Consider the following 13,620-nt stretch of genomic DNA (forward strand, 5'->3'; position numbering starts at 1 on the left):
GCTCGATATTTTATTTACAAAAAAAGTTCTTAGGTTCAAAAAAACATTCAGTGAACCGAAAAAGTGAGGTCGATAATATAGGTATTTAGCTGTGTCACATGCTCTTAAGGGTTTAAAAAAAAATCCTTCATCAAATAAAACTAGAAATCGGTAACTTACCCATTAGTATGAGTCTCTTCCTGACTCTCCTGGGAATTACAGTGAAAGACCGAAGGTGGATTGTTGTCCTGACTATCGCGACTGTTCTGACTAACGGAACTGCACCAACTGTTGAGGCTTAGATTTGAACTAACGGAGCTTAGAGCAACTACAGACTCGCCATCAAACATCACGTTGTCGAGATGCGAGTCACTATCGTTACGCAGAACAGAGTGTCTGCTTTTGATGTTTGGCGTATGCATACTGTAATCTTCGTCTCGAAGATGCGAGTCGAGATCGTGACAGACCACAGAATTACGTTTTCTGTATTCCCTCGAGTGGACGCTGAACTCTTCGTCGTGGATGTGCTTCAGGAAGAAGAAGCAGAAGAAGAATATCTCCTCCCCCTTGTTCATTCGATCTTTCAAATCGTGACCAAACAGCATCCAGTCGTAGGCTATCGTAAAATAGAGGACTTGGTAGGCGTTCAAGGATGTGTGAATTGCACCGTCTGCCCAGAGACTTAGTCTCAATAATGAAATAAACAATGGAGTGCGATCCCAGCCTAGAAAATGAAGAAAGGGATCGATATTAAGTAGAGCAGTGGTCGGCAAACTTTTTGCTTAATTTTCAGGTATGGTCAGGCTCCACCTGACTTCATTTTTTCTACTAATTTTTGGTCTATTCATGTACCTTAGTGTGAGTGAGTTTACTCCAGCAAGGGTCTTTTGTCCACAGTTATGTCAAAGTAAGGAAATTTGTCAACTTTTAATTTTTCAACTAGCGATTTGAAAATAGCATTATCAGCACCTACGACTTTTTCCGATTCCAATGATATATTACTTGCCTAGAAAGATAGAAATTTGAAGAAGTTTAATATCAAGAAACATCAGCTTTACACTCAATTTAATACTAAATACTTCTCCAATTTTCAGCCATTGTAGACAAATTACATGTCTTTGGAATCGGAAAAATAGGCAGATTCCAAATATATTACTTTGAAGTCACTGATTACAAAATGACGAATATTTTAATCTCACATTTTTTTCCAATTTTCTAAGAAAGAACCTCTGAAGAAAGGGGTGGTCTGGCCAAGCTCGCAGGTCCTGCCCTGGGCAAGAGCGTGCCGACCACTGAAGTAGAGTGTCTGTCAGGTGAATGATTTTGAATTTCCCGTTATATCCCGCTTTTCTCAATGTCAATTTTTCTTTTTGCACTTTTTTTACTTTTGCGTTTTGATTTTTTTTTATTGATATGCAATAAGTCAGCATTATAATGATCGGATCCATTTCAAATCAGGCGGGTATTACACTTGAAGTCGCAAAATTTCTCGGGGATAAAATATGTTGCTTTTTAGAGGAAATTTGGCGATATGTATTTTCGCAATTTTTGAAGAAAAAAAGTTCAGGAAGTCATGTGTATTTGAACTTCTTTCTTTGTTTTCTAATAAATGCCAAATTTTTCTTTTTACATTCTGGTAGAGTTTATCGCCTTCTTTCGGAATCCACGAGAAAATTTGGTAAATGTTAAAAATTAACAAAATGGTGGCGGTTTTTCTGAAAATACTAAAAGTCTAGGAGAATATTTTATCATAAAATCGAATTTTCATATTTTTCTTGCTTACAACAGATACGAAAAATTCTTAATAAAATAGTTCGCAAAGTTAAAAAAAAAATCAATATTTATAAAAAACTTCTCTTGACCACAAAAGTGGCTTAGTTCACATAAAACTTATATATTTTTAATACAAAGAAAAATTTGTAAACAATATTTTTAAGAAATAGAAAAGGTGGGGTTTGCCCCTTTTCATAGAAATTTCTCATGTTTCTGGTCCTTCAACTTTTTTTTTCTTCAATTTTATATATAAATAAGCAATTGAAATTGAAAAATGTCTGTTCATTTTCTTCTATCATTCTGTGATAACTTAATATCTATGCGAATTTAGATTTACAATAATGGGTAAAACTCGAAGAATAAATGTAAATGACAAAAGACTAGCGTGCCCTGATTTTGAAACTGCTACAACTGCAGTTTCCCGAAAGAAATATTAATTTTTTTCTCGAAAACGGTACAAGATATTATGAACGAGCAGAGAAATTTTTGTGGAACTTTTTTAATTGTGCAAATGATTTTCTTAACATTTAATCGTATCTGTTGTTGTAAGCAAGAAAAATACGAAAATTCGATTTTATGAAAAAAAATTCTCTTCTTGTTAATTTTGAACATTTTCCAAATTTTCTCGCGTTTCCTAAAAAAAAAATTTTTCCTCAGGAAATTCTGCGATTTTAAGTGTGGAAACTGCACTCAGAGGTATAATTCTTTTGGAAAATTTACTGCTCCATGCGAGAACTGTAACGCTTCTGGAAAGCGATTAAAAGTTCAATTTTAAATTTTTTTCAAAAATAAAAACTTACTCCTGAAATATGAAGATGCTGAATAAGAATAAAAAAATGTTTTATTCCAAAAAACTTATCCGGTTCCGAGAAAATCAAAATTAAAGATTGCGATATCACAGAACGACATGTCCCGGAAGTTAGATCCGCAAACTTAATTTTTCGAAAAAATGAAATTTGTGCTAAATTGTGCTAGACTTGTGCTCATTTGTCCCGTAAACGGTTTTTTGAAGAATCAAAAATTACGGGCACCATTTTTGAAAAACCTTTTTTTTTATCCACAACTTCTTACAAGAGCAAAAAGAAAGGTAGAGCTAGGTGACTCGAAGTATAAACAATATTGTGCAGGAAACAAAAATTCCAAAAACCTAACCATTCAAAAAAGACCAAAAACAAAAAACTTTCAAATTTTTGAAAATTTCGAAAAACTTAAACTTGTTCTGAGTTTTTCTCGACAAAGGCAGTCTTTATTCCCCCTAAAAAAAATTACGTGAAATCAACAACTCTAATATTAAAAGTCAAAATAAGAAACTGAAAAAAATACGAATTCGAAAAAACAAAAATGGTGCTGAATTGTGCTAGATACATTGGATTACGTTTGAACTGAGTTTAAAAAAATTAAAGATAATTCGAAATAATTCGATATAATGCCTAAAAATTTAAGGTGATTTTCAAAAAATTCAAGCTGGATTAAAAAAAATTGTTTATAAATCCATTGAATTAAGTAGAATTGAGTGAATTTAGAAGAATTTAAAAGAATTCTGGATAAATGATTAAGAATTCAGGGAGAATTCCAAATGAATTGTAAAAAATATTTGAAAATCTCTTTAAATCTTTGAAATGCTACGAAAGCCCTCACTTTTGGCGAATAAGTTTTTGCAATTCCATAAAAATATTAAAATCCCTGAGAATTTTTAAAGCCCTTGTAAATCCTTTAAAATTATTTAAATCTCTTGAAAATGCCTTGGAATCTATTAAGACTCTACAATATTTCAAAGTCTTTGAAATCCCATTATATTATTGAAATCAATTAAAAATTGAAATCTAATCTTTAACCAAAAAAAAGTCTAAATAATTCAAATTAGGTGGAACTGAGTAAATTTAGAAGAATTCAAGTAAATTAAAAAAATTCTAAAGAATTATGATGAATTAAAATATTTCAAGATAAATTAATAAGAATTAACGGTAAAATATAAAAATTGAAATCTCTTCAAATCTTAGAAACCCTACCAAATAATTCAGTTCTCTTGAATAAATTCTTTAAAACACATTTAAATATTATTAAAATATCGTGAAATTCTATGAAATCTGGCGATATTTCCTGAAATTCTGAAAAATTTATTAAAATACCTTGAGATCTTAAAAAAATCCTTACAATCATTGAAATCTTTCGAATTTTATGAAATTCAGTAAAATCTTTTAGAATATCCTAAAACCTGTAAAAGTCGGTCCATATCTTCCGAAATTCTAGCAAATTTTTATGCTACCATATTTCAGCTAGCAACCTTCAAATATCAAATTAAAATATCTGGATCGAATTTGCTGCTGAACAGAAAGACAAAAAGTAAGTTGAAAACTGAACATACGTATTCCAGAATATTTTTAATTTGAGCTTCGAAATTTGAATTTGAGTTTAAAAATCGAATTTTTGAAAAATTCTATAAAAATAATCATTTTCTTCAATAAACAATAATAATTTCAAAGCATTCCGTGAAGAAAAGAAAATTACTATTATTATGCTGAAATACAACGGTAAAATTTTAACTAAAATTTGAATTACATTTTTCGGGGTGCCCGTTTCAACAGAAGAAAAATTCCTGGTCATTTCATCGTTTTTCCCAGTTCGCCAATATTTTTTATAGTCCATTAAATTTTAAAGTTTAATCTTTAAAGCTAACCATTTTTCCATTTGAATTAATGAAAAAATGAACTACAAAATAAAGCGCTCAAGATGGAACTTTTAAAATCGAAGTTTTAAATGTTTTTCAATTAAAAATTGTTGCAATAAAACGGTCAATAACTTACACCTATAAAATGGAAAGTACTAACACTTTTCAATAGAACAATTTTAAATTAAATACATTTAAACTGAAAAATTTAGAATTTCCAACTTTCATCAATTGTAGTGTTCAAAGATTCAAATTCAGTTCTAAAAATAGAAGTCCATATTATCATTTTCAATGCTCTAAACTGAAAAATCAACCTAAAAATTAAATTTTTTAAAATTATAGTACTTTAACCAATTTTAAGCTAGAAACATTAAAACTTGAAAGATAAATTTTTTTAACTGAACAATTTTTACAATAAAGGTGACATTATTTTAATTTTAAATAGTTTAGATATACTTTAAAAGATTCAAAATGTTATTTCAGTCTTGAAAAATATACATGTTGTTTACATTTTTTTTTTAATTAAAAATTATTCTTAAAGTTTTCCATAACTTCTAAATATCTTTTAAAATTAATCGAATTTGCTCTATCTTTCACAGATGGAAAAGTTAGATTTTCAGTTAAAAAATTGATTAAAAATAAAAAAATTTAAAGAACGTAGTTTATCTTTTACTTAAGCGAATTTGTTTACCAAAAAGATGAATTTTCAACTTAAAATATAAATCTTCAAGAAAAAATTATTTCTGAACAAAGTGATACAACAAAATCTTTGAAATAAAATGGTTGAATACTCAACCAAAGAATAATCATTTTTAACCAAAAAGTTGCAAATTCATTAAAAAAGAATTAAATTTCTGCTAAAGCAGATAAATTTGGAAATAAAGAAATTACATTTTCAGAAAATAGTTAAATTTTCTGTTAAAAGCGATTTCAGTCGACTTTTCATGATCAGAATCTGAATTTTTAAACAATAAATAAGTTTCTGCGAAAAAAATGGATTTTCAATGGAAAAGAACGAATTTTTTTTAACCAAAACGTATGAATTTTTAACAAAATAGTTGAATTATCTACCAAATAGTTACATTTTTATCCAAGAAAGACGAAATTTGTACTAGGACAAACGAATTTTTAATAAAAAATGACTTTTTTTTAGTTTAATTTTCATCCATAATAGATTTCAGTTATCTTTTCAATACAAAAATATTAAATTTAAACAAAAGGTAAATTTTCTACGAAATGGTTAAATTTTCAAGAAAACAGAATTTTAAAACAAAAATATGACTTTTAAACAAAATTGTTAAATTTCCAAAAAAATAGATGAATTTTTATCCAAGAAAGGTATAATTTTTGGTAAAGTAGGTGAATTTTAAAATCTAAAAGACAAACTTCCAAACAGGAGGACTTTCAAACAAAAGATTTTAACCAAAATGTATGACTTATTAAAAAAATGTTAAATTTTCAACAAAACGGTTACATTTTTGTCCAAGAAAAATGAAAATTCTACTACAACAGATGAATTTTAAATAAAAAAGAAAAATTTTCAAAAAAAAAGAGTTGAATTTTCATCCAAAAAAATTTCAATTGACTTTTCAAACCAAAAATAGGAATTTTAAACAAAAACTAAATTTTCTAGGAAATTGTTTAATTTTCAAAAAAGCGTATAAAATTAAAGGTACTAACATTTTTCCATATAAAAAAATATAAATCCACGTTATCATTTTCAATGCTCTGAATTAAAAAATCAATCAATGAACTTAGAAAATTTTTTAATTATATTATTTTAAGGAATCTTAAATTAGAAATATTAAATATTGAAAAATTGAACAATTTTGAACTCAACACTTCTTAAATTATAAATTTAATTATTTCCTTTTTAAATAGTTTTAACATCTTTGGAAAGTTTCAACCTTTTATTTCAAAATCTTGAGAAATCTAGAAGTTGTTTTAAATTTAAAATTATTTTGGAAATTTTTTCAGAAATTCTAAATATCTGTCAAAATTAATTGAATTTTTTCTATAATTTTCAGAAAATCCTGCAAATTTTAGAACATTTCTTTACAATTTGGATGTATAAGTAATAATTGAACATTTATTATTTGTAGGCGAAATTTGAGTAATTTTAAGAGATATGTAGAAGTTTTGAAAAGATTCAAACTTAATGTAAAACTTGAAATGATAGCTTAATATAAAATAAAATGTAGATTTTCCCAGATTCTAAACAAAAAAATTAGATTATTTTCAAGAATTGTGAAAAGCTTCAAAAGAATAAACACATTTTCTTAAGATTCATAGGAAAATTAAAATTAATTTTTCATTTTGAAAAATAATTTTAAGAGGATATTTAAAAAGTTTTTCAAAGATTTGAACAAAATTTTCAAAAAAAGATTCTAGAAAATTTAAAGAAAACTTTCTAAAATTTGCATGTTAATTTTTAATCTTTTTAAAACTCCTAAATATCTCTTAAAATTACTCAAATTTTTTCTACAAAGATTCATTTGTAAATTATACATCAAAATTTTAAAATTTCACTTACAAATTAAGCATTTTTCAAATATGTCAAACAATTCAGTTAAAGATTCGTTACTTTTAAATATTTGGTTTCAATTTACTTGTCTTAAATAAAAATTCAAATATTGCTAAAATTCAATAGTTCATCTTTTTTTAATTAAAAATATCAAATCGAATGGGCCAAAAATGGAATATTTTAGACGGAAACAAATATTTAAAAATAAATAAAATCCTTCAATTAAGAATATATTATTATGAAGTTATTTTTAAGATGATAATAGTTTATAAACTTTCAGTCACACGTTCACATTTGTTTAATGACTAAGAATGTCAAACTGAAACCGTTTCAGTTTTAACGTTAAGATCCGAAAATTCTTAAATTTTGAACTGATTTGAAATCGTTTTGTCAAATCGTTTTTGTTCGCTTTTTATTACTTAAAGTACAGATATATTAAAAAAAAACGTATTTATTTATTAAATAAAAATGTTTTTTATTCAAAATTGTAACATCATAGGCTTTTATTTTTTATTTGTTCGGGTCTTTAGGAAAGCATTAAAAAAATTTTATAATAAAAATGTAAGCTAAAAAATAAAAATTATAAGTAGACAATTTTTAAAGTAAAAAAATTTTGAATTACGCATTGTAAACTAAATAATAGCATAATTGAAAAACATAACAATTTAACTAATTATTTAAAAACTGTTGAAATCAAATGTGGACAGATTTTTCTTTTACAAATTTGAAAAATTTCTGGCCAAAAAAAAAATCAGTCCAGCGGCCACCCTGAATAAACACACTGTTATTTCCCGGTTTCTCGTTTCAGCGACCACCCTGGCTTGAGTACAATCGAACAGAAAATCCCTTTCAGTCAATCAAATTCATTTCCTGATGAACAAGAATCCCGACTTTTTCACGGTTTCCCGGGTGAAAATTTGTAAATCTTATGGATTGAATTAACTGAAAATTATTGTGAAAAAATTACCTGAAATGCAATGAATAAGTATTCCGGAATCGCTTTCATTCATATATCGCAGTATGAGTTTCAGGTAGTTTTGAGTGAGCTTTAGAAGATCCCAGTCTCGATATTCTTCCCAATTGACAGGCAGTTGACCGGATATCTCGTCCTTGGGAACTCCAATGTTCGCATCGACATGAGCTTGCGTCCAGTCGAATACGAGGTGATTGGCTGCATAATTGTGTTCTCGAAACTCCTTGAAAAATTCGCAACCTGGGTATGGCAATGAGACTATGTTGAAGTCGGAATACCTCCCGACACTGTCCACCTTCTCCGAGGAAGTGACACTGAACAGGGAAATAAACGATTATCTTTAATATTTACAACAAATATTTAAAGGAACAGGGTGTCTACTCAAATCCTGAACAGAAATTCCAGATTTATCCAGGTAGAATTGTTCATATTACAGAGCCATTCAATTATTTCAAATTTTTTTAAAAAATCTGTTCGGAATATGTTTACGATTTTGAGAATTTATTATAAATAATAAATATCTAAATATGTAAAAATAGTTCTATTCATATACAAATTATATTACAATATATTTCTAAATATATTATCACTATCGAATACATAAATTAATAAATAATACTAAAAACTTCATTTAAAATTTCTTGAATTTTTTACTAAAGACCATGAATATGAATAATAATTTAAACAAATTAATATTTTATCTTTATATCTACTTTAAATTCAGCGTATATTTAACAAGGTATATAAGAACATTTCACACAAAATAGGAAAAAAATATTATTTTAATTAAAATTAATGTGAATACTATATTAAATTAAACTAAAAAAGACTTGAAATTCCTGAAATTTCAAGTCAAAATATTGCATTTTCAACAAGGTAAATGAATGCCAAGTAGATTGTTAAATTTTGAAAGCAAGAAGATTATTTCTCTATCAAAAAAGACGAATTTTCAACAAAATACTTGAAAATATGAATGTTTAATAAAACAGTAAAGTTGTGAACCAAAACGATACATTTTCAAATTAAATCATAAATTTTCAACTGAAATATTACAATTTGAAACCAAGACGATTAATTTCCAACCCAGATGATTAATTGTCTATACCAAAAAAAGAGGAATTTTCAACAAAATCTATGAATTTTCAATCAAAATTGGAATGGTTAAATTTTAAGCTAAAAAAATAATTTTCAAAAATTTAGTTGACTTTTTTCAATCTTTAACAGAAATAGTTGATTTATACTAAAAAGTTAATGTTTGAACTGAAATGATAAATCCTTAAATTAAATAGATGTATTTTCAACCCAAAAGATGAACTTTCAAGTAAGAAGATTCATTTGCTACGAAATAGTTGAATTTTCAAAAAAAAAAGGATAATTTTTCAACCAAAAATGGAATAGTTAAATTTTCAGTTAAATTGAGTTTTCAGAAAACAAAAATAGAATTTTGAACAAAATAATTTAATTATCAATTAAAATGATGAATCTTAAGCTAAAAAAGTGAATTTTTAGCAAAAGAGTTTATCCTTCAACCAGATACTTGAATTTTAAACAAAAAAGATGAATTTTCAAAGAAAAATATAATAGATATTTTAACCAGAAAATATTTTACTTTCAAATAAAAACAGTTGAATTTAACAAAAAAAGATCAACATTTAAACAAAACAAATTTAAAAGAATGTTGATCAAAATGGTCGAATTTGCAATTAACGTGATGAATTTTCATCTAAAATGATGAATCTTTAACAAAGAAAGACAAATGTTCAACGAAAAATGGAATTGTTAATTTGGCAGTTAAAAAAATTATTTTCAACCCGAGATGAATTAATTAATTGAAAAAATAAATAAACGAATTTTCAACGAAATAGTTCAATTATTATTTAACTAGATGAATTTTCAACTGAAAATCTGGAATACTTAAGTGGAAGTTGAATCTTTAGTAAAAAAATCGTCAAAGAATTTAAAGCAAAGAGATGAATTTTTAACAGAAAACAGAATTTTAAAGCAAGAAGATTAATTTCCTACCAAACAGACGCATTTTCCAAGAAATACTTCAATTTTTATCTGAAAAAGATAAATTTTCCACCAAGTAGATGCATTTCATACTAAAACTATATAATATTCAACTGGAAGTTGAATTTTCAGTTAAAAAGATTAATTTTCAACAGCCAATAAGTGAATTTTCGATTAAAATAATAAATCTTTAAAAAAAGGATTCTTAACAAACGAGTTCAAATTTCAACCAAATAGTTGAATTATCAACCAAAAAGATGAATTCTCCACCAAAAAATTAATATATACTTCCACAAAAAAATATTTTAAATTTAAATAAAAAATAGTCTTGAACATACAAATAAATTCCCGGTCGCAAAAATTTTTACGGTTAATGAAATTAATAATTAAAACTCTAAAGCTACAAAATTTTCAACTTGAAGTGATAAAAACTGAGCTGCAAATAATTTTCAGCAATGTTAAGCTAAAAATTTTTAAAATTGAACGAATACACTTTTATTATAAACTAAACACTTCTTACTTAAAAAGTTAAATCATATTCATTTTGAATTAGTTTAAAAGTCCTTAAAAAGCTTCAAAATTTCATTTCAAAATGTTGAAACATCTACATGTTGTTTTAGATTTATTAGAATTTGAAATTATTTTTGAAATTTTTTCAGAACTTCTAAACATCTTTTAAAATAATTCAAATTTGGCCTAAGAATTTGTTTACGTCCTTCGAAATTAAACATATCCTATATATTATTTGAAATCATTTCGAATTTTAATTTAATTTAGAATCTTTTCAGACCTTCCAAATATCTTTTCGACTTACTTGAATTTTTTCTATGAATCATAAATGTGCAATATTTAGTAGATATACATCAAAATTCAACAATTTTATTTGTGAATTAATTTTTTCATTTAGTTTTAAACATGTGACAATATTTTAAATGTCATAAAAGCCTTCATATATGAATATATTATTTTGAAGTTTAAAAAAAAATTTTTAATATTTTATAAATGAAAGTTTAATTTTCAACGTTAAAACCTGGAAATTCTTAAATTTTGAACTGATTTAATTTTAAAAGACATTATAATTCATATTCACATTTGATCCACTAAAAAGGTTTTTAAATCCAAAACTGTAGATTTCAAACGCTCCTAATTTTTGAAAATTCGTTATGTAAAAAAATAACACCTAAAAATTAAAATCCGAAATGGAAAATTTTTAAGTGAAGTATTTCTCAAGTTTTTTACAGGTACAATTTTTCATAGTGCCATTCAAGTATTTCGAAGTTTTTTAAACAACTGACTCGGAATATATATATATACATTCCAAGGCGTTTATTAAAAATAATGTTTTTTCAGTTTCTAGTGATTCAATTTAAATGTTTAAATTAGAAAACTTTGAAAAATTATGCTACAATTTATTTTTTAAGATAATATTAGAATCATAGATTTATTGAATAATTATGTATGAGTAATACTAAAAACAAAATTAATTATTTCTTGAATTTGACTCTAAAGTTCATGAATTTGAATAATAATTTAAAGAAATTTTTATTTTATCTTCTTATACTTAAAATCCAGGGGGTATTTAGGTAAAATTGACCTTGTTGCTTTATCAAAGTACTTTTATTTTGAGCATAAAAGATAAATTTTCAACCTAAAAGATTAATTTCTACAAAAAATACGAATTTTCAAATAAAATATATGAATTTCCGAATAAAAGTATAAATCGTTAACTCGAATAATTCGATTTTTAAGAAAAATATTAATTTTCAGCCAAGAAAATTAATATCTACAACAAAAATTGGATAGTTTAATTTTTACTTTAAAAAATTAATGTTCAGCCAAAGAGATGAATTTTGAACTGAAACGATGGAATAATAATTACGTCTTCAGTAAAAATAAAACTTTTTTGGCAAAAAAAAAACCAATTTTCAAAAAAATAGTTTAAGTTTCAACTTTAATAGTTAAGTTTCCAACAAAAAAAATTTCGAGCAAAGAGAAAAAAGAAACAATTTTTAACAAAAAAGCTCATTCTTCTATTTTAACAAAAAATATGACTTTACAATACTTGAATTTTCATTTAAAAAAAATTAATTTCAAACAAAAGGAAACGAATTTTCAACAAATAGTAACATCAATAAAACACCAAGAAACAGCAATTTTATATTGCAATTTCAAAAAAATTAAGCACGCTCTCTACAAAATTCATAATATTGAAAAAAAGAAAAATTGAACTGGTTTTTTTTTAACTGGCAGTGTTTTTCCCTAAAAATTTGTAATATTTCCAGTCGAAAAATGAGTTCACTGTCATTCCCAGTTTTTCCCGGTTTCCTAATCCAGCCAATAAAAAATATTTTTAAAAACGAATTTTCAAAAGAATAAAATCCAGTATTGAAAATCTACTTTCACAAATGAAAAAACATTGTTCTTTAATTGTATATTACAATTTTTTTAAATTCAAGTACACTCTCGAAAGAATTCCAGGTAAATAAAACTTGCAGGTTTCTCAGGTGAGAGTAGACACCCGAAATTAAGAATCCAGTCCCGCCTTAAGGAACTTCAATTAATTATAAAAGTGAAACGAGGTAACAAATCGACAAAAGTACTCACTTCATAAGGAATTTGACCTTTTTATTCTCGACCATGAAGTCTATGATGTGGCCCACTTTGAGAGTTTTGAGTAGCTTAATGTCCTTTTTCCTAACCTTATCAAACTGGTTCTTCACCGCCGGGGAATCGTTATCAAAGGATTCGCTGCCACACGCATCATCAGCGTCTTCCTTGGAACTCTCTTCTTCCCCAGTTCCTGTTTCACTGCCCGCAAAAAGGTAATCCAGTCCAGATCGACCATAAATTTCCGGTCCGCCCGATAAGGTAGACGACCGGCAAATGTATTTCCCTTTATAGAGTATAACCGGCAGTGGAAACCTTGATCGACATCGCGCGAATCGAGCGCTTTTTATTAATTCCTTTAACCTAATTGGATCGCACATACTTTCGTAAATTGTTTCCGTTGTGCGTGCCAGTAGCGGTGGCGGTGGCGGTGGCGGCGGAGTATCACACTTATTCGGATATTTGCTCTTCTCGTATTCGAGAATTATTAAATGACTGGGGTAGTGAGCACTCAAGTCTCCTTCATTGTTGTTGATTACAGAATGCTGGTAATCCATGTCAGCTAGCAAAACACACCTTTGCATTATGGACTGGCTCTGCAATGAAAAGATATTATTTTCATTTTACAGTGTGCTCGCAAAACTTCATTTTCAAAATTTCCCTGAACAATTATATTTTAAGGGCATGCTCTTCGTGACCACGTGACCAAACGAGTCTCCGGATATAAGCATTTTTTTGGTGTTCACTGTGTCCACACGGATTGAGATATCGTGTTTAAAATTTGACAGATTAAATAAAAAGCACTAAAGAACGTTTGTATACGAGGGTAGTTCAATAAGTCCTTAGAATGACCAACAGATGGCGCGCGAATCGCTCCAAATCATCTGTTTTCAGTCAGCACCACTCCCGACTAGATATATGGTGCAGTCATAGTCCACATCTTCTGAGTATACGTGTTTTTATAACCAATTGAAAAAAAAAATGGTTCGTTAAGAAAAATGTAAAAAAACGAGTTCAGAGCGGTAATCAAACATTTTCATTTAAAGGGTTTAACTCCATATGAGATAAAAAATGAATTGGACTCAG

General features: G+C 26.9%; 1 protein-coding gene across 4 annotated transcripts in view; it reads right to left on the reverse strand.

The window, feature by feature from the left end:
* The window catches only part of LOC117171316 (myotubularin-related protein 14), a 36,291-nt gene that overhangs the window by 15,723 nt on the left and 6,948 nt on the right, over nt 1-13,620 (reverse strand). For all 4 annotated transcript variants that reach the window (XM_033358506.1, XM_033358504.1, XM_033358505.1 and 1 more), the window contains 3 exons: nt 12,532-13,130; nt 7,912-8,231; nt 160-703 (listed from right to left, as the gene is read on the reverse strand). In XM_033358506.1, coding sequence (XP_033214397.1) covers nt 160-703; nt 7,912-8,231; nt 12,532-13,130 — 1,463 coding nt within the window. The remainder of the gene's footprint in view (nt 1-159; nt 704-7,911; nt 8,232-12,531; nt 13,131-13,620) is intronic.

Source organism: Belonocnema kinseyi, chromosome 4, assembly GCF_010883055.1.
Source record: "Belonocnema kinseyi isolate 2016_QV_RU_SX_M_011 chromosome 4, B_treatae_v1, whole genome shotgun sequence".
NCBI lineage: Eukaryota > Metazoa > Arthropoda > Insecta > Hymenoptera > Cynipidae > Belonocnema > Belonocnema kinseyi.